A 25,360-nucleotide genomic window follows, 5' to 3' on the forward strand; every position below is an offset into this window, starting at 1 on the left:
CGCCCGCCCGCCCTTAAAGGGGCCGCGCGGGGCCGGCGCTGGGCCCGGTCACGGCCGCCCCGGCGAGGAGCGCGGGAGCCGCGATCTTCGTGGCCGCCATGCCGCGTGAAGTCATGGGCTCGGAATGACAGGAGAGTACAGCTCGTGGGCTGCGTAAGTAAAATTGCAGAGTTGCCGTCTTCTTCCCACGGCATCTCCCAGACTTGCCAATCCGGGATGCGCCGTTTGCGTTTCCCGCCGCACCGCCCGAACCAAAGCGCTCTTCTGGGCATTACACCGGGTTCGGATAGTTCCTCCTCCTGGCCTGGCTTGGCGTGAGGGGCTTTAATGCCACTGCAAAGACGCGCAACGGTACGGGGATGGAAAATACACTCCAAGACCTACCGCAACTCCAGTCGCCTGCACTGGACCCGCCAAAGCCACCGAGCACAGAGGGTCCCGTCTGGGTGACATGGGGCGGCTGTGGCATGTCATGATGTCACACTTCCTCACTGACATTAAACAGTCCTGCTGAAATTATCCCGAGGATCAGCTTAGAGAAAAGCCAGTAGGTGGTGTTTGAGAGCAGACACTTTTATTGCTGGTTTTCCTAAAATATGTTAAGCCCTACAAATGGCACCGTACTCCGTAGACAATTATAGCTGTCCTTAAGCTGTTTAAAGTCAGAAAAATAATTTCTGAAATCTTCCCCCAAGGCCATTAGTTTGTTAGCATCTTTAATATAGGCTGTTATCTTTAAAAATAAAATAAATTAGCCCCTGTTCACTCAGCAGTGTTTAATCTCAGCAACTGGAAGTCCTTTCTGGAAATGGTCAAATGCAGCTACACTTAAATCAGATTTATGGCAGTAATGTTATCACCAGCACCATGACTCTTGGGGAAATACATTTGATAATCTTGACATAGATCTCCATGCAGAGAAGAGCTAAACATATAGAGTACGCAGTGTAACATCTTTACCATTATGCAAAATAACCAGTGCCGTGCTTTCCAAAGGAGGACTCCATACAGCTGCTTCCTGAAAATGAAGTCACTCACATACTAGTTCTTATGCCTTACGCTAAATTCTGTCAGGAGCCTGACTGCTAGTGACTCAGTCCCAAGTAGGTAGGACACATTCATCGCTGTAACAATTGCACCACTGACTGTTTTCATAACAGTGCCCTAAGATCAGCTCTAAAACTAATCATCGCATTTGTCTGCCACACTTTGATAACTGAATACCTCGTGACCACACCCCAGTGAGTAGATCTCAGTTTTCTAGGATGAGTAGCATCAGTGAACATTTAGCTCTGGTCCTCAACATGCTGTTCCTTATTTATATCTAAAGTTCATTAGAAGTTTTGTTCATTTAACTTGCAAGCTCCCCTGTTTCTTCTCCCATGGCTCTGTTCAGGGCATGCTTTGCTCTACATGCGGGTCAGGGCCTCTCTGCCAAACATCTTAATTAGGAGTACAGCACACTACACTCGTGCATGAAACAGGAGTTTCTCGTTATTACTACTAAGTCTACAAACTGCAGACTTCTGATTATATTAGAAAATAATACAGCTGTGCATTCATTCACTCACACACCCAGAAGCATAATGGGACAGGACAGTTCACTGTAAGAGATAAGTACTATTCTGTCACTGAACAGTAAGGTATTCAGTGGGGAAAAATTGTTACGAAGGCTGAATCTGCTCTCTGACTGGAAAAGAGAGAGAACAAAACAAACTGGCCGTAAAATCCAGCAGCACGCCAGCAAGGAGCTTTCCTCCCGTCCCTCACAGGCTCCCCCCAGCCAGCCGCCTGCCTGGACCATCCCCTAGATGCTCGGGAAGGGGTGGGATGTGGACAGCACGCCCCACGGCCCAGGGAGTCTCCACCCCCTCGAGTGGCGCTACAAGTAGGACAGAGATCAGAGCAGAAACGCAGGAAACACAAACCCAGCCTGGTCTGGAAAGCAAATCATCAAGAGAATACAGAAGAGAAGAAGCAAAAAGGTAGGCACTACTCTGCACCTGTTTCAAAACTGGCATTTCCTGTTTTCAACATGAACGGCATTGTCATTAAGTACTATTAAATATTATTATTTAATAAATCCCACTGAAGCACCATGATAGTTAACTAACTGAGCTATTGCCTTCCAGTTTTTTAAGAGATTCATAGTGTGGGTAAAGCTGCTAACTTTCAGTAGTTTCAGGAAAGCTGAAGCTTTCCAGGGAGAGGGCTGACAGCCTCGGGCTCTGACCAGTTAAGCAAGGAGGAGTCCCCCGCACAAAGGACATTAGCAGAAGAACTTAAAGGGAGAGTTGTGGACGAGTATCTTGATAGTAAGGTAAGGAGACACAGAGAACTAGCTGCAAAAGGAGAATTTATCTGATCTTCCCAGGAGATCAGACTATGCCTTTCACTCCCGGTTCCAAAGCATGATAATGAGGGACAGGGAGGAGGAGGAGGATGGGTCATCTTCAGTTCTCCCTAAATATGCTTCTCCTTAAATGTGGCCAAACCCACAGGAAATACTGAGAATGACTCCAAAAACAAAGACTTTGAAATACTCATTTCATCCAATGTCCTAAAAGACTACAGCATCTTACTTTTGTTTCCTTTTGGGTTTTTAGCTCTTTCCCCCCAAAACAGAGGTCTGTTTGTTATATTTTTAAGGAGAAATAGTTCAATTGTGCTATTCATCTGCTCAGTTCAGAAAGGGGATGCAGAAACACTTTATCCAGAAGGCAGTCAGCTGCTTCAACTACGTCAAGATAGCTGATCATCATCAAGAAAGCTATTAGTGCTATAGATTCAGAAACAATGTATGTTGGAATGGATGCATTGTGTCATTGGGAGGAAGGAGAGCTACTTTTAATATCTGCATCTATAGATGTCACACTTAGGGACATGGTCTGGTGGATTTGGCAATGTTAGTTTTAAGTTGGACTCAATGTTCATAAAGGTCTTTTCCAACCTAAATGATTCTATGATTAAGAACTTTTTGTTCACACTTGATAAGTTACAGCTCTTTTTTTAGGTCTTACTCCACATTAGTAAGATAATGCACACATCATTACTGCTTAGAAAGGCTGTTAGTAATAATAAGGTTAATATGTGGGATTTTAAGCGTTCCCATTGATGATGCTTCAGCCAAAAGAGACAAATGTAGGGAATCGCACATTGTTATGTCCTAATGTACTTGAAAGTGTAGAATCAAAATGGCAGAACATCGCATCTAGGTCTTTGACTTATTGTCTAGTATTTTTGACGTAAAGGAAGTACAGACTGAGATCAGAAGGCGCACATGTTTATGAGAGCCCTGCCAGATGTGCATTGCTTGCAGGTTTCTACTTGGAGCTTTGTAAATACACTTTTCAAACAGACATAAAATTCCAATTTGACGAGGCTTATCATTCAAGACATTCCAATTGACTGGCTTAAGTTTTACCTTCCCAAAACTGAAAAGAAACATAGGGTAACATCTGTTACCAGTTTTCCATGCATAGTGGGACAGCAGCCATCAGTGGATGGACAGGTATCCCACAGGGAGCTGGGGGGAGATGGGGGAAAGGCTGCAGCATCATAAGCTAAGATAGCCTGAAGAGGGGCAACAAAAATCCATGGAAGACAGGGTGTGGCATCTGATGCAAAACAACTTTAGAGAGACTATCTACAGCATTTGCAGTATAAACACATGCTGTGTAAGGATAGAATCTACTTGTACAGATGAATATATGAGATAAACTTGATTAAGCCATGCAGGTGCTTTTAAAATAGAGACTCCTCATGTCAATCTTCCAGGCAAAGAAAAAATAAAAAGACATTCAGCTACCCCCTGAAAATGGTCTGCAGTTTCCTGCTGGTTTCAGGTAGCTAAGATTTTTTCCAAGATATCAGTTAGGCCAGGGAAAAAAAAAAAAAATCACTGGTGTTTCCTTGTTTTGGGGGCATCTTAGCAGGTACCTCAGAAATAAGATCTCAACAGTTCTTTACCGAGCTTCCCAGGCAGAAATTCTAACCAGGCAGCTCAACTCAGATCTAAGTAGTTTCACTGAACAAAGCTTTCTTTGAAAGCGTCTTAGCTACCGGAATCTTGTTTCTAACAGTTTTAAGAACTTCAAGCCTTCTCTACAGATAACAACAAAGATCACCAGTGATACCAACAATTAGCAAGTTAAAACATTGCCACTGTGGGATTCAGAACACAAGCCTGCATAGCTGTAATAATGAGCCACAGCTGCGGGGAGTAAGGATTCTATAGCACAGGGTTACAGCAGAAACCAACCGACTGGACAGCGGTTCAGATCATTCACTTCGGCTTTGGGAACGCTGCTGATTTAGTTCAGATGCAATTGAAGTTAGTGTCTATTTGGGAATTGCTTGTACCACTTTTTTTGAAAAGGCTCACTATACAGTGTTTCCTAAGAGGTGAAAAATGACTTGAAAGTATATAAAAAGTGTACTGTGAAATCTATGGACCAATACAAGTCACTGAGAGATGCTCCGAATTTTAAGGATTTTATTGTCAAGATGTGACCTAAAGATAAAGCATGGAGTAATTAAGGTTCTCGGAAGATGTTCTTGTGAATCTTTTCAGTCTGACTTGCAACTTAAGTCCCTTCTTTTTGCAGCCTAATGATGAGAAATCACATCCTAAATTATCCTGCTGTACTCCTGGTTCTGCTTCAGAAACGGGACTATTTATACCTTTTGCTTTGAACAAATTTTAAAACAAACAAACAAACAAAAAAGCCCCAATGACAAAACTACTAAAAACCCAGAGTCTTTCTCCATATTAGCCCTGAATCCAAATTTATGACTCATCTATCATACTCCAGTTTCACCAGCTGTTATCCAGCTGCCTTCTTTGGCTTTATATAAACAGAGTCTGAGCTCATGATTTCTGGAAGTAGTAGTTTTTTCAAATAATTGAGTTAGCTTTCTGCATATAACATAGATGATAAAAAGGTGATAGTGTGGGCAGCGGTGCCTGAATATTATTTCAAGTATTTGGAACTTCAGGGCAATCCTAGAGACTGGAAATTAAAATCTATCTTCTTGCCTGTATCTTGTGCCTGCTACTTTATCTTGCTCCCAGTTCTTGGTTTGTATAGGAGGTATTATATTTTAAAAGGAAGAGAGAAAATGGACTTGTGGTGCAGGACTTGTTCAAAGCAGGCAGGGTCCACCACATCTACATTACACCTTACAATCTTCCACCAGGGATCAATGAAGGTTCTCTCCCAAGAGTACTGATAGACGAGTCAGACTATGTAAATCGATTTGGAGAAAGCAGAAACTCTTCTTGGTGGATTGAAGAGGGCTTTGAAGTGTAAAGCTGCTGAAGAGGTTAGAGGGAATAATGTATAGTTGTGACTGCATAGAAGGGACATACAGAAAGATGCTGCAACAAATAAATGAGACTATGAGAAAAAAAGCTAGCCTGCCAGACCATTGCCATAACTCTGCCTTTTTAGCAAAGGCGTATGATACTAGTAAAAACTAACGGCTTAGTTGGGAAGAATCGGTAGAAATATTGAAAATAAGTCCTCACCTATCATCAAGCAAAGTCATTTTGCCTACACATTCTCTACACAAGAGAGAATCTTCACTCTCACCCAAAGTAGCAGTCTACAAGAAATGCAGATCCTCTTAAACCACTGTTAACACAAACTGACCCTTCAGCAGACCCTCTGCAAGAGATCTCTTAAGTAGGTGTCAGTAATCAGAATCTCAATTAACGCATTTAAATCACCATTACACTGCATCATCAGATAAGCCCATCTCTCTAATAGGGCACATGGTACTACTGTTGGCATCCTACAATTTAGGGAAAAAGTACTTGGAATTTACTTCTGTATTATTCCCCAGGAAGCACTCTCTCAGTTTCCTCCAGATGTAAATGAGTGTGCTTTAGCTTACAAGTTTCTAAGTTTATCAAGTAAAAGCACATCTGGATCCAGCCTGGCAGTTTCCCTAGGAAGACCAGGACAGTTAGACCAGACAGCTGAGAAGTGATGGGTTGAAAATGTATAAAAAGAATTTTCATAATTTAAAACTTTCATTTAAAGTTACACCTTGAACTCCATTCACACTGTAAACTTCCTTTGTTCAACATCCTATTTTTTGTCTCTACAGATAATTTGATATTTAGAGCTGATGTGAAAAACACTCAGAATGGAAGGCAAGCTCCCATGTCTCCTTGTGCTGGTAGGAGCAATCATGACTGCCCAGTGCCAGGTAAGAGGCTAATGCATCAAATAATTCTCTTGCCATCTTCCTGTATTTTCAGCAGCATTTCTTTGCCATTGGCTGCAGCTGTCTGCATCAGACAGAATGAGAATCTGCTTAGCTCACTACAAACCAGAGGAAGAAAAATGTTACAAAGTAGTCTATCATTGTGGATGTGTTATGTGTTATCCTGGCTCGTTTTCATTTCAAGACTTGCAAGTAAACAAGTCTTCTCCGAGTATTCTTGGTGTATCTGTTCACTGTCACCTTTCACTGTTAATAAGAATTCCATTGTAACCAGCCTTCCGTTTTCTATGGTCATCATCTTCATCACTATTCTCACTTAAAACTGCACGTCAGTGGTTCCCTTGTCCCCTCACTTTAAGCCTCACACCACACACAGCTTGAGTAAATGCTACACAATTCCAGAATGTTTACTCCCTTTCTCAAAAAATTGCTATCCCACCCTTCCTCCTTCTTCTCTTCTTTCTCTTGTGGCCTAATCAAAGAAGCTTTCTAAATTGGTTTCCTCCATTAAACTTTATCCAAAATATTTCATTTAACTGGCTGCAAGAGATATATCTCTTAAAGATAATCAAGCTACAAAGTCTCATGGGGAAACTGCATGTCAGTGAGCAAAAGTAACTGCTTGTTCACTGTACCTACCTTGGAAATTATTTGCCTGAACCTCCTTCAAATAGCAGAAAGCTGGCAAGCTTTAGTTAGCGTTTGCAACGCCCCAAGAGCACATAATGACTTCACACACAATGCGAGCACAGCATATCCCAAATTCACATCACTCAGATGACAAGCAATCACCTGGTAATCTGTGGAACAAAATGATCTACAATTCTTAGGAACCCATACTGAGGTACTAGAGGCACTTTTCACTCTACTGTCTGACAAGAGGACAGACAATTCCTCAGAGCTTCCTGATTTACATGCCCTTAAGAAAAGGACTGACTCTTTGAAGGTACTTGTTCTCTCATCTTTTTTAAGAGAGCAGTTACTCACAGAATTAACTTTCTTTGCTTGCAGGGCCTACACATGCGTTTCAAACGAGGAGCCAGATCTAGAGGTAAGCCAGGCTAACTAAAACCATGTTAGCTGGAGCATTATGAACATGGGAGGGGAAAGCAAATCATGCTGAAGAAACAGAGCCTGAGAGCTTTTTGTCATGGTTATGTGGATGAGAGATTCAGAAGGCAAAATACCAGAGCGTTAATACCATCCACAACAAAGTTTTCCCCTCCCTCTGCTCTTCTTGAAAGAAAGAGAGACGAGTCAATAGTGGAACAGTACATTTGGCAGCACAGCAGCGAGAGAGATGGGACAGTTGTGGTCGGAGAAGGAAAAAGGGCAACCCATTAGACAGATGCTCCCATCACAGATGCTTTTCTCCTGGAAATAGAAGGGAGTCCTTTTGCTCAGCCAGGTCTTTTCCCTGAACTAAAAGAGGATTTCCTTTCTCCGATTACAGCCATTTGCACAGATAATTCATCTGCAGAAATTTACCAACACAGGGGGACCTGGCTGAGGCTTTCAGGGAGCAGAATTGAATACTGTAGGTGTGACAGTGGTCGGAGTCACTGCCACACTGTGCCTGTCAGAGGTAAGTATGACAGAGAAAAAGGAAAGGGTGAGAGCTTGTCCATCTAATCATCCACTGTCAGGGCCAGAGTTACTGCACAGAAAATTTGTCTGGGAATAGAAGAGGATAGAAAAGAAAATACCCGTATACACTGTCATGGGCGGGACTAAGTGGGAGTGGGCATGGAGCTGAGAAAGTCTGATAGAATATGTGGAGAGAATGAAACAGAGAAAAAATTGAAGCGCTACACAAAAAGGCTGTAAGCCCATGGCAATAACAGGTGGGTAGGGAAAAACAGAACAGGCTAAAAGAGACTGACAGGAAAATGAAAGGTGTGTATACATTTCCAGCTTCTTGCTTCTGTGAAATCTAACAGTATTTCCTGGCTTTTGCTTATTCCACAGCCTGCACCAGAAATAAATGCTACAATGGGGGCCAGTGTTCACAGGCATATTATTCCCCACAGCTCTTCATCTGCCAGTGCCACCAAGGTTTCTCAGGGAAGCAGTGTGAAATAGGTGAGTATACCGCATCAACTGCTGTGAACAATGCTATTGGGGTTAGCTGTGCAGTACACAAGGATGAGATACCCTGAAGCTCCTGCTGTAGGCTAGGCTCTCTAGTAAGTTGTCTTTTTTTATTCTAAAGCTAATACTACAAAGAACTTTTAAGCACATCTTGGTTGTTCTGGGTGTCTCTTAATAAAACTCTAAAATTTTGTAACTGAAGACCTTCATATACACTTACAGACTGCCTGACAGGGCATTTTCACTGACTTACTAGACAAGACATTTGAGAGCCAAGTTTAAACAGAGCAGAGACTGGGGAAACTGTCAGGGAAAAGAATTGGTATGCTGTCCTTAGATTTTCAGATCTTACCTTTTTTTCAGATACTGAAGTTAAATGCTACAAAGACACTGGAGTAACATATAGGGGTATCTGGAGCATGACAGAGAGTGGAACTGAATGTCTAAATTGGAATAGCAATGGCCTGGTGGACTGGTTGTACAGTGGCCAAAGAGAGGATGCTGCTGAACTGGGATTGGGCAATCACAACTACTGCAGGTGAGGGGCTGATGGCACACAGGATCAGAGCCACAGGAATTAGCCCAAGTTCCCTGCTTGGTATTGTCTGATACCAAGCAGGGAACACTCTGCACAGGTGCAGATACTGTGCAGCCCGTGAGCAGTAATTGCCATGTCTATAGACATGTCTGCACTTCAGGTCTTCCTAGACTGATGTCTGTGGCAGACTACAAAATGCAAGTGTGTCTCACCCCAGAGTCTTTCTCTTGCCCCTTCTCAGTCCTCCCTAAACTCCACTTCTGATTCAGCTTTCTACAGCTTCAAATCCTGATCAAAACTGTAAGAATACAGTGTTTCCTGTACATGACCTAAACTGCACAAACATGCTGTCCACTCCTGCTAGCTACTGGCCATCTCATCTTCACCCCAGTGTACTCCACAGTTTTATAATTAAAATAGGAATTCTAGCAACTTCTGATGGTTCAGACCACATCTTCACTGCAGAGCAGGACTAAGCGAATTAGATGGCCTACATGACACTACTGACAATAGCTTTAAAATGATGCATAATATTGTAACTCTTTCAGAAACCCAGATGAGGATTCCAGACCTTGGTGCTATATCTACAAAGGGGGAAGGTACACCTGGGAACACTGCAGTGTGCCCTCCTGTTCGAAAGGTATATGCAGGGGACAGGAAATGGACGTTGGAATTTCCATTATTTGCTGCATATGTAAGGGTTCTCTGTGAACTTGGGCTATTTTTGTAGCCTAAAAAGTTGAAACTCTCATGGTATATCATATTTAGGCTTTTAGTATTTAAGACACTGAGAGAATGAGATACATAGAGGTAATATATAGATGCCTTGACAGAAATCACACCTAGGAACAACCGACAGTTTTGCATCAATCGGTTAATGTGCAGCTTTCTTACTGAAGTTAGGAACATCAACTGCAGATCTGGAAGAGGCACAGATTACCGCGGCAGCCACAGTGTTACCAGTTCTGGAGCTACCTGTTTGAAGTGGAATTCTCGAATCCTTGTCAACAAGCTATATACTGCTTGGAGAAGAAATGCTTACCAGCTGGGCCTTGGTAGTCACAATTTCTGTAGGTATGTAGTTGATGATAGAATAACAAAAAAAAAAGAAAAAAAACCCACCAAACTGTCTTGCAGTATTGTTAAGGCAAGGCTCTAGTCTTATACACAGATTAATAAAGCACATTACTGGTGGCAATGAAACTCACTTCCAATAGTAATTTTATTCCACCTGGCCTATTTATACTTCCCTAAGATCAGACTCTGCAAGTGCAAATTTCATTTGCACTTAGGGAGTGCCCCCTTAGGGCCCCCCGTATCAAAAAGAATGCACTCGGGTCACAGTCTGACACCTTGAGGTGTCTGCAAACTCTCTGCAGATCTGATCATACAAATAGCTCTTCTCTTTCCTATCCTGCAGGAATCCTGATAATGACAGCAAGCCCTGGTGCCATGTCCTGAAAGGAAATCAGCTCACATGGGAGTACTGCAATGTGCCTACTTGCTGTAAGGATACCAGCACTCCTGGTTCTACTCTTTCTTTGAAGCATTACAGTCCTGCATGTCATCTGTATTAAAATAAGATCTGGAGAAAAAAAGCTGTATTACACTCAAGCATCTTCCAGCAAAAAAAGGGCTGGAGTTAAACAAACAAACAAAAAAAGTTGTTTGGAGCAAAAAGAGATTCTGTAGCTCCACTCTCATGGAAATGCCTCTTGCTCTGCCAGAAGGGAAGATTACAGAAATGGAGGACAGGAAAAGGCAGGGTTTCCTTACTGTATTTCTCAAATCAGAATACAAGTTTCCTAGGAAACAGCGATGAGTCAAATACTAAACAGTTTGTGGCCAGCTGCCTCAACATGGACGGGTGACTCGCAGGCTCTTAACCTTAACTCAAAGCAAGAGTGCCCAAACAAAAAGCCTGTTTCTGGGTTTGTCATCCACAGCCACCTGTGGATTACGGCAGCGCAGAGTACGCCGGTACAGGATTAAAGGTGGTTCCTACGCAGACATTGCAGCTCACCCATGGCAAGCTGCCATCTTTGTGAAGTATCACCGAGTGCCTGGAGAGCATTTCCTCTGTGGAGGAATTCTGATCAGTTCCTGCTGGGTTTTGTCAGCAGCTCACTGTTTTGAGGAAGGGTAAGTTGAAGACTGGGGGTAAAAGGTCTGGAAAATAGAAGCATCCAGTATAGCTTTACTGGAAGGGTATAAGACTTGGAAAAACCCCTCTTTATCCCAGTAAGTCTGCACTAAAGATTATAGTTAATTGTGCTGAGCATTACAGAGAGGCATTTAATTGGGCAAACTAGCAGGATGGCATTAAGGTACCACAGGAAAGTATCAGTTACCTTAAGAACACAGTTGTCAATACACATGCAGAACCATCTGAAACTTGAGAACAGCAAGGGGCTGGCAGAGGAACTTTGCCCTGATGGCTGTAAGTATATAGAGCAAAAAAGAAGGCAAATAGGTCACTTTGAAGTCAATCTGCCTGGGTAACGAAGTAGTAATAGAGCTAAAAAAAAAAAAAAAAAAAAGAAAAAAAAAGAAAAAGAGCAGCCTTTCCAACAGCACATCTACAAGGGAAAGGTGCGCCCTAGTTAACACAGGAATACAGACTCTCTTGTTCTTCAGCTTTAGTACAAATCAGCTGAAGATTGTACTGGGTAGGACTTCCCAAGCAACTCCCGAGGAAAATGAACAGAAGTTTCAAGTAAAGAACTACACTGTGCATCAGAGATTTGACTCAGAAAATTTCAACAATGATATTGGTAAGAAACTTTTCTGACTTTGCGACTGGAAGGTCATGACTGGCTCAAATTTGTGGTTAATGAAGTGGGGATATTTTTCCTTGTTCAGCTCTGTTGCAGTTGAAGTCAGATGCAGAAGACTGTGCTGTTGAAACAGGCACTGTACGTGCTGCCTGCCTCCCCATGCCAGAACTGCAGCTGCCTGACTGGACTGAATGTGAGATCTCTGGTTATGGCAAAAATGAAGAATGTAAGTAGAAGATACATGTCTATACATCCAGACCTTGAGTCCTCTGCCCTCAAAGAATTCAAGCCTTTAGCACCACTGAATGTGTAATGTATCATAATGGCTTATATGAGCACTACAAAATGTATGTAGGAATTACTCAAAACCAAGTTTTACTGTAAGTTATTCATCTGAGTTCTGTCAGCCCTATGGGCTAGTAGAGTCTTCCCCGATACTCTCCACAGTACAAAACTAAAAAGAAAGGCACAATGAGTAAGGTAGGAAAGACATAAGATTTGCAGTCAGGGCTGCCGCATCTGCTGTACTCAGTACATTTAGATACTGTAATTTGGACAGAAATTCATTTCTCTCAAGGCTTGATATACCATACAGTTGCAGATTGACGCATTATTCTAAGAGATGCAGAGAGTAGCAAAAAAAAAGGCTAAAGAAATAACAATCCCAGATATACATTAAAAGGCTGGTTAAATTGCTTTTAAAGTGAGCTGTAACAAACAGAAATAAAAGGTGTGTGAAAGTGTACACAGGTGGACCTGTATTTAAAGCAAACAAAAAAAACCCCAGTTCTTATTTTACTTTCTTCCTTTTCCGTTTTCTTTAAATTCACTAACTTGTAAACTTAGTAAGAGAAAAACTGTGAAGCATCCATCATACAAGACCTAATCACAGTTTGGACCCATAGGGGTTTTGGAACAGACCTCAAGACGTAGCATGTAAGTGTGGCATTAAGTGTTTTTAAGGTACTTTTAAAGCTTGTCCTCAGCATTGCTTACAGGGAGTACAGGATAAATTCTGAAAGGGAAAAGATGCTGCAACTGTAATTCAAAACTCTATTGAATAACAACAATCCTGCCAACTTCCAGTTTTGTGAAATTGTAGCTGTACAGGAGAATAAAACCCACGTCCAAATCAACCATGCAAATCTCTTCCATTCCAACGTAAGTGTAGCAGTTACTCAGTATTATGTATGACAAAGCATCTAACTTTTGTTAGTACAAGTCTAATGTTAAAAAGTTAGGATCCTGTTTCATACGGTTAAGGCATTTTCATAGACATTTCCTGTTACTTCATTTTGATTGATGTAACTCTGTGAAGATGACTTATCCACCCAAGAAACCCAGCAGTCTTTAATTTGGAGCCTGCATAAAACCTCTCTAGCTTGCTGAAGAAACAATATTCTTTCTCAACGAGATTTAAGCGGTTCTGATTATTGAAGTGGAACACCCAAGATATAAAAAAAACCCTTTTGCAAGGAAATTTTAGTTTAGCCACAGAGCTACTTCAGTTCACTCTCCCCTAAACTATGGAAACTGAACTGCAACTTTTAGAAAACATATATATGCACATACAGAGACATATGTATGTATATATGCTGTCATTTTTCTTCCAGTTTCTCCGTTCTATTCAGAGCACCTGAAGGAAGGCCATGTCAGATTGTTCCCAGCCAGTCGGTGCACAGCACAGTATCTAGACAACCGGACAGTAACGGACAGTATGTTATGTGCAGGAGACACAAGGAACCTTGATGATGCCTGCAAGGTAAACCCTATTCTGTTCTTTTTTCTTTTCCTTGTCTCTTTTCTTTCCTCTGTACTTTGAGCTAACTAAACAAAAAGCTTCACAAAATTGTTTAAAGAAGTTTTTTGCCTACATGGCAGTCCTAGTAGGCTTTTGATGAACAGAATAGAACTGGTGGCTACTCTTTAATTTCTCTTCCCCCATCCCTCATGGAGGGGAAGGCAGGGAACACTTAAGCAGTCAAACCAGAGCAACACAGACTGAAAATCCCAAATACAGGAAATACCACAAAACTGAACAGGAAAACCCACCCCATCATTTCCTAGTATTTTCTGTTATGTGAGCATGCAAAACTCAGCAGGAGGTTCTGTAGAAGGAAGGGGGTGCCCCTCTACTGAAAAGTAGTGCGAAGAAGGATAAAGGCTGAAAGATGGTAGAGAACAAACAGCTATGACATGAGGAAAAAGGAAGGCATGCGTTCAATTCACATCCTTTCTGTTTAAACAGCTAGTTAATAATTTTGCCTTACTGTTACACACAACAGTATAAAACCCCTTGGATCTTTATAGCTTGAATGAGGGCCTTCCTCTCTTTGTTCTTTTCAGCATTTTACCTGCATTTCATAAATGAGCTCCATACAAAGTTAGACACCTTGGTGTTGTATTTTTCTGTATCTCTCCCCATAAGATGAGCATTGAGGCAGTCTGGAACATGAAAGTGACTTAGGTAAAAGTACTGTTACTAAGAGCTCATGATTTGTGAGCATACTGCATGGGGTATTTCTGTAAACACTAGTGAACCCTTAAAGCCAGTGGAGGTGGGAAAAGCAATGCCAAACCAAACAAAGAGATTGTTACTAATCTGCTACTTCTCTGTAGGGCGACTCTGGAGGGCCTCTGGTCTGTGTGAAGGACGATCGTATGTATGTGATTGGAATCATCAGCTGGGGAATAGGCTGTGGCCGCAAAGACATACCTGGTGTTTATACAAATGTGAGTCGTTATCTTGACTGGATTCAGGACACCATGAAACTCTGAGAAAGAAAGAAAGATGAAACCTTTGCAGTCTTGCGGCCATGCCCTCACAGCTTCCTTCTGGGTGCTTTAAGTATGCTGACAGGGCTTCCCATTCGTCCGGATGCTTATTACTTGTAGTACAACAGGAAGACAAACTGCAGTGTGTGGGAAGGTCATGTTCTTAAAATGCTCTCCTTTCCTTATTACAGGTTATTAGAAGCTAATCATCCTTTTCCCCAACAACACCAAACTTTCACCTTGCATCAAATCACATAAGTACAATAAAAATTAATTCTGGCCCTGAGTGAATAAACCAAGAGAGAATATCATGCATCTCTTTAGCAGCTGTATTGTTTTAGGAATGTGTGTGAACTGAAGGGGATATTTAATTTCCTGAAAACTTCATCTCCCTCCTTATTTGACTGTGCAATTGAAGACATTAAGCTCTGTCCTTATACCATTTGACTTCGCTAATTTAAGTTTGTTTCCAGTAGAAAGAACAAAAGCCGTAGGCATGGGCTGCGTATTTCCAGAATAATATACTACTTGTTTCTTCAGTTTGGAACCAATTAATTGAGTTTAAGCTTAAACTCTCTGAGCAAATCCAGGATGGCATGCTTATTAGGACATTTTATTCCTTCACTTGGTTTTGCTCCTGATAATGGAATGTTTAAAAAATTTAACACCAGCCTGATCTACCACAGAATCAATGCATATTTCTGACTATTAAATTTCTATGCATTATCATCTGATATGATGCAAAAGGTGTATCTTCTGTGCAGCAGGGCAAAACAAAGGACAAGTGTACTGGTAGCTGTTTTAAGTGCCTGCTAGATTTATATCCACCAGTAAAGGCCAAGTCAGATATCATAAGGCTGCCTTTGTCCTTTAACAGAAGATGGGACAGGGTACAACCAAGTCACCATGAACCAGAATCCCAGTAAACAGCGTTACTTCCTTGCACTGCAGCTGCCACATGATGCTAAGTGCCATCTATGCACATCCTAAGAGAGAAGCCTCTCTGAGAGCTTCTCTTTTGTCCCATTGCTTTGTAAAGAGAAAACAGGTGTAACTACTACTTTACAAAAGGAAACACTTGTACTGAGGGTACAAAAGGAGTTCAGTTCTAGCATGAATTTCTAGCTAGAAAACTAGCCTGTTGTATTTGGGAAATTCAAAACATTGTAACTCGAAACGTTTACTCCCAGTGTTTTTAAGGAGCTCTCTGATAAGCTCAGATACTAAGTAGTTGTACAACAACTACTCAGATAAAGAATCTAAGCAGGTATAGAAACAGAGATTTGGCAAGATGGCCATTACTCTCTCAAAGGGGTTTTGCAAATGGCAACTTTACAATTGGTCTAGCTACTGTTTCTAGCTACTGGCTTAGAAATTGACCTTCGAGATCTTCGCTAATGGCCTCAGAGAAACAGTGATAAAAGTCCAGTTAGCTTCAGCAACAAGGCTCATATTCCAGCCACTGGGACGAGAAAATGTGTTTTAATGAAGAGTCACAGTTCAGGTTTTTGGTGATTTTTTTGTTGTTGTTGCTGTTGCTAGTTTTATTATTAACCTTGAGAAAAATACAAGTTAATTTCCCTTCATTTCCCCTAAGCTCACTTCCAGGCGCTCTTGTGCCTCACTATCCTGGCATTCCCCAGCCTGCCGAATACCTGAAGCCTGTAAAATAGTCTAAATTATTTCACTGAGTAACGCAAGTCAGAGTCCCCAGGAAGGCAACTTCTGTTTCGTAATTCAAACAGTCTATTAAATACAGTATTTGAGCAAAATGAGATCTAACAGCCACCAATAAAATGTAACTGAACCACACCTAACACAGATCTCTTTTAGAAAAATAGAACCTACAAAAAGGTAGGCTGCAGAGAAGACTTGTACTTCGCAGCTAATACCAATTCTTGGAAAAGAACATGACATGAAATATCCAAGTTGACAAAGCATGCTGGATAAGTCCTAGCTGCCATCTCTGCACTTGTTCATTCCTTTCATCCTGGTCTCTCTTCTGAGACATCTTCTCTGTAGCTGACTAAAAGAATGGCCCAGAATCAACCCCAAAGTTTTACAAATGCTTCTTTAACCTTCATTTTGTAATAGATCCTTAATCTGGGATATATTACCAAATCCTTGTCCAATAGCTAGCATCTAGTATTCTCCAGCCTTACTTTACCTTGCATTGCATTTCTCAGAAGTTGCTGCCACCTAGCTCAGTGCATTTAACTGCCTTTCTCTGGCTTCTTAACCCATTACATCCTTCCCTGATTAAAAAAAAAAAAATCCCTGAAATGGTTTCCATCTTTACATCAACTTTTCCACTTCTTACACGGTTTATCCCTGTTTGTCCTCTTCCAGCACACAGTAGCACCATCTTGAGACAAGGCCTTAGAATAACATCTGTCATCTGCCTGCTTGTTTTCATCTGACTTAGCAGCTGATATTGTCATGCTCAAGTTGTTTCAGAACCCCAGTCGACATCAGCATCTTTTGTAACTGAAGTGCACACCTGCACCTCATGTTTCCCCCCCAGAAGTCCTTCTTGCGTCCAACTTATGTCACTGATGTTATTCCCTATTTCCCCTTTCTGCCCTGCTTCATCTTCCGTAGGAACTTGCAGCCATCTCAGACTGGTACGTCATAAGGGCCTGATACCCTTATGTATATAAGAAACCTTTCAGTATGTCAAGTAATGTGAATCACTTCAGCAGTAAATAAAAGATCCTTTAAAAATCAAAGCTACAAAGCTGAAGGACAGTATCAATACTTAAGGAGCAGAGGGGTGATGAGGTATTTAATTGTCCTCATAATCAATGCACTGCCCCTTAACATAATACCCAACCCAGTAAACAAAAACAGTTCAGCTGCATTCGTAAGAACATTTTCACTTGAGGTTCTAGGAAATGCTCAGCACTCGTTTTGGGAAACACTAAGAAAAAATAGCAAGAAAGCAACTAATTTTAGTTTTTCAGACAGCGACTTAATCACAGGTTTACAATGCCAACTGCATAAAGACATTTATCTCCCTAAGGTACCCACTACACACAATCCAATTGGCATAATTTACCTTCCTCCTCAAATACCAACATTATTTCTTGTAAAGCCTGCACAAACCACTCTGAAAGGACATGGATGACATGTAAAAATTAATTTTATTGATGCCCTTGTTGAAGGTTTTGTTTGCATTGAACATGCTCAGCAGTAATGTCACCTCAGCAGAATGCCACCTGCTATGGGATTCTTCAGCTGCACTGGAACTTGCAATCCCACAAGCAAGATGCCACTCATCCACTGCAAGTGTCCACCACATGCAAGGCAGAATGAATGCTATCCTTCCTTTAGGGTCACTCTGTTCTGTTCACAAGCATGAACTGTACATGCTGGACTCCACAGCCACACGCATGTGGTCACATGTACATAAGCTTAGGTGCAAGTTCTGCTACCAAGAGAAAACACATTTGCATGTAGTGGCCAAAGAGCCTATTAGAGACAACATGAACAGTGCAGGTGCCTCTCATTTCCTATTTCTGCTGTACAGAGGGATGTACCACAGGCTGGAATGGGCAGATGTAGCAATAGCTCCTGAGGAAGAGATGATCCCAGTGAAAAATCTGGCATAGTTTTGAATTCATCTGCAGAGCGTCTGACTGGTACAGGAACTGAAATGAGGTAGGACAGAAGGAACACTACAAAGGTACCAGGTCACAATTATCTCAAAGAAAGACATCAGTGAGCAGGAAAACAGCAGTATGACCTTCATTTGCAATTGGCAAGGAGAGGCAAAAAGAGGTTACAACAAGTTACTAGGACAGTGGTTATCTTCATGTAGCTACAGCTTCAAATTCCATCAGTGCTGTCTCCACAAAAATTCCTTTATCTGTTTCTTCTGATTCCCCAAATAAGCTGTTTGAAGGTAGGAGAATTCCTACCTTCAAACACTGATGAAATAAGAGAAGCAGAATTACATGGAGATACCACCACCCATCAGTTAAAAGATCAGAATGTATTTCCAGTCTGTATTCAGAGACTCAAGATCCTTGATGACAAGGATGCCTTATGAAATATCTAGAGAAACAATGTACTTCTTCCCTTCCTCCCTTTGTGGCACCATTCCCAATCTCAGGCTTCTCAACTTCCCATCCTGGGTGGAACAATCTACCCTTCCGCTTCTTCCAGTTCTTTTGCGGCAGAAGAGCTAGATGTTCTTCCTGGTGGCAAGAACTACACAGCTCTCCAGAAAGGCAGATGCTGGATCATCACACTGAAGTTTCTGGAAATTCAACTTTGTATCATCTACAAAGGGACAAAAGCCAAACAAAATACAAGGAAGAGAAGCTACAAAAGGTCATAAATCCCTGGAATTTCCTCTAAGACAGCAAAATGAAGGTGATACAAGCTTAGGTAACTGACTCACTAATCCTAAGGGACCTGAACAACTTTATTTGCCATTGTTCCAAATACTGTAGACTCAGGTAGGGATGAGGTGGTTTCAGGTCAACCTTACTTTTCCCTGCTTTCCAGCACTCCAAGCACTGGCTTTCCTGCTTATGCTACTACAGACAAGGGAACAAGCCTAAACAGATGAATGGGATAAGAGGCTGCATCCAACAGGGACAGGGGAAACAGGGAAAGTGCTCTTCCTCACTATCAGGAGCCTCTAGGTTCGGACTTGGAACTTGCCAGCCTTTGTCATGTATTTTATCCCCTTGAATGGCTTGTACTTCTCCCCATACATGTCCAGGCGATTCACCTTCAGTCCTAGAGGCAAACAAACACAGCATAAGACTGACTGCTGCCACAAACAAAGCTGACAGGCCTTTGGGATAAAGGGACAGAAGATCATACTAGTGATGCAGAAAGCACAGGGAAAGTTTTAGCAGGCAGTAGACAGAATGGAGGAAAGCTGACAACTGCTAATTGGTAGACTCGTTCTTTACAAGCACACCCATACCCTAAATGTCTTCATAGGTCTGTAAGCACAAAATGCAAGGAAATGTAGCTAAGTTGTTTCACAGACCACCAGAAAGAACAGATCCATGTATCTGTAGTCAAAGCAAGACAACTTTTTTGCTTGAAGAACATGTTTCAGGTAAAATGTACTTCAGAAGGTTTGCTAAGTTACTTCACCTACATGTAGAATGAGCACCAGCACAGCAGAGAACATTCCCCTTCTTCACCTCACAGTCACTTACCAGATATAGCCAGCTGCTGAATTTTAAACTGCAGGTTAATGGTGGGGTTTTCATCTGGTTTCGATGTCCCGGCTTGGAGGCTCACGCTCCCCTTCAGACTTGGCAGTTTCTGAGGGTTTATTTTCCCAACATCCCAGGACAGTAACTTTAAGGAGCAGAAAATGCAGCAGTGAAACTCAAATGCTGCACCCTCCAAAGAAGAGTCCCCTTCCAATGACAGTTTTAATGTTTCTATATGAAAAATGTTTTTTTCTCAGTACCTTGCCTTTCATATTGGCCAGACACAGGATTAAGGAGCAGATACCTCAGAATCTTTGTTCTCCCTCTCTTTCCATGAGGCTCCCCAAAAGCCTACTATGAATGGTATTTCCACTACTTGTGCTAAAGGCCACATGGGTAAGCCCATCAGATTTAAAGTTTGCAAGAAGAAAAAGTTAACTCCTCAAGTTCAAACAATAAAATCAGAACACCCCAAACCAAATCAAAACCATTAACCAACCCTCAGTGTTTGCAAAAGACCAGCATGCAGCACTGGGCATGACAACTAAATATGCAGAAGTTTGTAAGCCATCCACCAGACTGATGTCCCATCATACAAGACCAGTGCTTGGATTTTCACACACCAAGTAGCCAGAACTACAGTCCACTCAGACACCAAGGTATTTGTTCTGGGGATTAAGAAAACTCCTAATATGCAGCTGTTCAGAAAAAGTTCTCACCCCAACATACTGCCTTCAGCAAAGCAGTGTTCATGGAAGTGTTCACATAGGCATGAACAGGTTGACTGCATTTTCTGATAGATAAGAAAGATTAAAAAAAAATTATCTAATTTTTCACTTTCCTCTTACCTTTGTAACTGGATCGAAGACATGTGTTCCCTGGGAGGGTGTAAGAGTCATATTTAAGACACTTTTTGGCATCTGGCTAGTGACCATCACTCCCTCTACAGTCTTCCCCATAGTCTGCTTTGGCCCCACTGTGATCTCAAACCGTCCCAGTGAGCTGCTATCACGAAAACTGATGTTGTGCTTAACATAGACAGGAATTGCCACAAGACTAGAATAAAGACACAAACAGAAAGTCCTTGTTGATCTCTTGCCTTCATATTTGCTTAAAAGAGAAGGAACTCCTACACCCCTTTATTTAAGCTAGGAGGAAAGTCAGGATTCCATTCTCAACTCTTCATTATGCTTTTTCTAATTAAGCTTGCTGTATCCTATTTTCTTTATCAGAACAAGGAACTACATCCAATAAAACAGGAGACCCGAGCAAAATATAAGAAATGGTTTTGCATGTCACAACCAGGCTGACAAGTAGTTCCTGGCAGTGCAGCAGCACTTGAACTTCACGTTTGTGTTTTTGGTTGCATTTGCCACACCTTTCACCTACTAGAGATCAATCTGACAAAGGTCTAGCAAAATTCTTTAGCAAGTGTAACCACAAATAGTACTTGGCAAGCTGCTTCTAGAAAAAAGAGTAAATATGGACAAGAACTTGTGGTTCCATTAAGAGAGATGTCAAACAGGAGCTATCTTGTTTTATTCTAAAATGTTTTTATAAACATATTAAATCAATAGCTTGATAACTCCACACTGTCTACTTCTTTCCCTATCTAGTTTGTTTATCTGCTAGTAGTATTTGAAAAATGCTGGCTGGCCAGAAAGAAATTACAGAATCACTGCTCCAAATAAGGAGAAAACATGTAATTTAAAAAAAGAAAAATGCAAGTCACCATGCACCTCTACTTCACTTGGTGCAACATGCCACCTCATCTTTAAAAGTTCCTTCTTTTATCCTCTTCCTAGCCAGACGGATCCAAATTTCGTAATTCACAGCACCAGACTCATCACCTACTTTTGAGCACTGACATGGTAGGACAGCAAGCGGAAATTTCCATCCGGTGGAATGAAGGAGAGTATTCTCTCTGACTCCCAGCGCTTAAAACGCACACATGGGTGAAAGCTGACATCATCCAATAACCGAGGGTTCTGAAACAAAAAGAAAGTCACAAGGTTTGTGTAGGCAGTACAACTTAAAATTACCTCCACTTAGAAATCTTCTACCCATGAAGAGACTACCATTTGACACACTCTTGACCACTTGAAGATGTCTACATTCAGACGTGTCTGATGCTATTATATCCATGTCAAAGCAGTACTCAATAACCTCTATCCTTTTTTGGATATTTTTAATCCTATTTTAGAAACTTAGTCATGTCACATAATTGCACTGGTGCATACTCATAAGAGATGTGGCCCTTCAGGATATCTGCTTAAAGCACCACTGTATCTCAAAAACTTATTCACAGCACACATTACCCGTGCTTTTAAACAAAGAATCTGAAAAAGCCCTTTTAGGCTCTAAGCTGCTGAAGTTCCTATTGTCATTTCTTTCTCTTTTCATCTGGCATACCCAGATTCTGATGTACTAGGGTCCCTCATCATGAGACCGTGATCTTAGCAGCAGGGCTGGGTAACCCCTTTCAAGATATTTAAATAAAGATACATCCTCGAGCTTTACCATAAAGGAGAGAGTAAGATCTGGCATCCCAGTCAGCTTCACACAAGCATCAATCACTCCTTGGATTTCAGCAGTAATCGTGGAACCTGTAACAATAAAGTAAACACAGGTGGTTATGTGAACCTGGTCAAAAAAATCCCAAAGTGGAAAAACTATCAGTGAGGAGGAATGAAATCTATTTTCTTAATGAAATGCGATGGCTCATTATGTTCCCTGCTCAACATTTGTATCATTCCAAATGACTCCTCTAGAAGATTCATTCAATTAAGAACCATGGACACCAGCAATGTCCATTTTAATGGCCAATGACAATAGCTCCCAATTCTAACAAGACTAAGAAGCACAAATACTAAAGAGAAAGTACTATGCACAATTTTTACTCATCTTCTAATTTCCCAATACAGAATTTCTTATGAGACCTCAAGAACAAAGACAAATTAAAACCTTGGTGCCTCTGTAAATTTTTTGACTGAACAGCACATACAACTTAGCGACATTCCAAAGTAAAAACAGGGACACAGCTTCCCACACTTGGATGAAGGTGCATCTATTTCAAAACCTAACTCTCTCTTCAGGCACTATCAGGACAAGTTATCCTATTCTTAGCCAGGAGCAACTTCCGTACCCGATTTGTCAATGATTGCATCTATCTCCTCAATCACATCAAAATAGGCCTCATTGTTGGTATATTTTACACCAGTACGTCTCCAAGGCACCACTGAGAGCTGTCCAGTGGGAAGCTGGTCACCCACATTAGTGCTTCCTGGAAAAAGAAAGGGAATCAACAACCACAGAAGTTAGGCAATGCTGCAGAACAAGTCCTTGGCCTTACAGAGCTTAATTGTAATTAATCCCCGAGAACCTCTGTTTCCTTGTAGGAGAGCAATTACTCTCGCAGACTCCCTGTACTCCAAAAACGTACATCTCTCTTACACCCAGCTCTAAAACATACCACAGTAATGCATGGGGAAGCGTCTACACACGGGGATGTGTAAACTCACATCAAACTAATTCATCCTAGAAGTCATGTCATGTCTGTAACTGGAAACGTAATCTGCCTTTTTTAGGTTAAAAAAACCCAAATCAGATCAAAAGCAAATGCAAAACCAAAGTGCAACTGGTGCTGAAACTGGAAGTAACCTCAAAGCAAAGCACTAACACATGACTCCCTCAATAACCTGTGCTGCATGAATGGTATGGGACAACATAAATTTTCTTCACCCATGTCCTTATTTACTTATGCAGGAATATTGCCACCTGGACTCCCCAGTTTATCTTCTTGTTTCCCTGTACCTGTGATGGTGTTGACGACTGTTCGCAGAATAGTAGGAGGCTTTATCAGTTCCTTAAGAATATTAGACTCTGTTGCCAATGGAAAGCCATTGTCCAGCATCTCCTCCAGCACCTCATAAACCACCACAACATTGTCCTTGATTATTACCTCTGAACAGACACCAAAATAATCCTGTGCAAAAGAAAGAATTACTCAATGATCTCTGAAAGAGAATCTTAGTGATCATTCAGTCCAGTGCTCTCCCACACAGGAATAAATTGAGCCTCTTCTTGGAGGAGGCAAAAAAACCACTGAAATTCCCTGTACTACTACAAGCACGTCAGACACGCCACTCCCACATGTACATGTACATAGAGACATGTACAACTCTAAGCACACCTCAGCCACTGCTCCAGTAAGGTGGCAAATTCCTGCATCAGCAGCCCCATCTAATTCAGCAATTTTTAAAACTGAATATTTAATTTATTTATTGTCTTATTCTACGTGGACTTCAAGCGTCTTTCAGGAGAGAGCAAGTGCACATGCACAAACACAAACCCGAGCTTCTAGTTACAGCAATTAAAGAGATCAGGCATTTTGCATAAAGAATGAGTATATGTATACTGTGACAGTAGAGAAATCCTAGTTGTGCATTATAAACACTCTTTTTCAGACACGTCAGATTTTAATATACAGCTAAGCCAATGACGACACACTCGTGCCTCATACCCTCACAAAAAAAACAAGACCCAAGGGTCTGACACAATCCACTGCTGGCTGAACGGCTAATCCACTCCCTGAAGACAGAGAAACATAACTAAGAATACAGTCGGGTTCTGACTGACATCTTGGAAGCAAAAGCTCCCAATGATACTCGTTTGGCCAAGCACACACATTTCCTGTATGCTGGCAAGATGCTGGTCACAAGACATTTCAAATCCAGACAACACAATCCTATTGTTGGCAGGCGGAAGACAGACATCTTTACCGTTTTCCTAAACTGATCAGATGTGTCAACCACAGTACAGAGGGAATACAGCTACTCTGGGGCAACTCCTGCAACTCACTGCTTTAGGAAGCTTCCGAGAAGCATCACTAGATGTAAACGCACGGGTAGGTTGTCCCTAAATGATTAAAGCACGTGGCTATGAACTGCAAAAGCTGCTTGTCAGAACAAGGCCAGCTTGGTCTTAGTTCACAGTTCCCAGAGCAGGTAAGCCTGTAGAACAGAAATACTGATGGCTGAAAGGCTCATCCTGTGAGCACAGGTAGATCCCGAATCCATCGTAATCCTAGGCAGTAAATTCCCGACCACGGCAAGCCCTGTCTACATCCTCACAAACGCAGAATGATAATTACGTGACAGGAAACAAACGAAAAAACTCTAATAGCTGCAAACGAGAGGAGCTCTTTGCGCCGCCCGCCCGTTCTTCCCCGCAGCGCGGCCGTGCCGATGCTCCTGGCGCTCCAGCCAGCGGGGCCCACGCCCCTCGGCCATACCTGGAACGTGTCCACGACGCGGTGCAGGAACTCGATGACGAAGAGCGGCGGCACCTCGCTCTGGATGACGGCTACGAAGAAGATCTTGTGGCGGTAGACGCTAAGGAGGTAGTGGTGCGGCGTGGGGATCACCGGTGGCACGTTCTCCGCCTCCGAGGCGCGCTCCTGCGCCTCAAAGAAGTAGTCACAGACGGAGCGGCTGACAACGCTCTTCCAGTGCTTCTCCAGGAAAATGTCCCCCGAGGCGTTGATCAGGAACAGACTGTGGATCATGGCGGCAGCGGGGCCGGGCCGTGCTGGAGCGAAACCCCCGACAGCGCTCCCCACACAGGCCCCGCCCCCAAGCCCCTCCCGCGCTTCCCCGCTGGCCCCGCCCCTCGCGTGCGCAGCATGGCTACCGCAAGCACCGCCCCCGGCGCGCGGACAAACGCGCTCCCAGCACTCGGGACGTGTCTCCGCAGCGAGCGCT

The 25,360-nt window shown here is 42.3% G+C and overlaps 2 protein-coding genes across 4 annotated transcripts; one reads left to right on the forward strand and one right to left on the reverse strand.

The window, feature by feature from the left end:
• The first annotated feature begins 39 nt into the window (after positions 1-39).
• PLAT (plasminogen activator, tissue type) lies at positions 40-17,552 on the forward strand. 3 transcript variants are annotated; one of them, XM_066206409.1, is made up of 15 exons: positions 40-153; positions 1,773-1,985; positions 6,115-6,216; positions 7,246-7,285; positions 7,688-7,819; positions 8,203-8,316; positions 8,689-8,863; positions 9,412-9,503; positions 9,763-9,937; positions 10,284-10,369; positions 10,810-11,005; positions 11,501-11,637; positions 11,726-11,866; positions 13,254-13,402; positions 14,260-17,552. In XM_066206409.1, the coding sequence occupies exons 3-15, from the start codon at positions 6,154-6,156 to the stop codon at positions 14,416-14,418; spliced, it is 1,659 nt and encodes a 552-aa protein (XP_066062506.1). In that variant the 5' UTR covers positions 40-153; positions 1,773-1,985; positions 6,115-6,153; the 3' UTR covers positions 14,419-17,552. The 3 variants fall into 3 exon arrangements, with proteins under 3 accessions (XP_066062506.1, XP_066062507.1, XP_066062508.1); XM_066206410.1 differs by lacking the exon at positions 1,773-1,985; XM_066206411.1 differs by lacking the exon at positions 7,688-7,819 and having other exon boundaries at positions 41-153.
• Positions 17,540-25,224, reverse strand: AP3M2 (adaptor related protein complex 3 subunit mu 2). The gene is made up of 8 exons (XM_066206412.1): positions 24,892-25,224; positions 23,412-23,583; positions 22,744-22,881; positions 22,119-22,204; positions 21,453-21,586; positions 20,447-20,654; positions 19,599-19,743; positions 17,540-19,164 (listed from the first exon to the last, which is right to left on the reverse strand). Exons 1-8 carry the CDS (start codon positions 25,162-25,164, stop codon positions 19,064-19,066), a joined length of 1,257 nt encoding a protein of 418 aa, XP_066062509.1. The 5' UTR covers positions 25,165-25,224; the 3' UTR covers positions 17,540-19,063.
• Between the last annotated feature and the right edge of the window lie 136 nt (positions 25,225-25,360).

This window comes from Chamaea fasciata, unplaced genomic scaffold (assembly GCF_029207755.1).
Source record: "Chamaea fasciata isolate MVZ Bird 193981 ecotype frontalis unplaced genomic scaffold, bChaFas1.0.hap1 SCAF_30, whole genome shotgun sequence".
Taxonomy (NCBI): domain Eukaryota; kingdom Metazoa; phylum Chordata; class Aves; order Passeriformes; family Sylviidae; genus Chamaea; species Chamaea fasciata.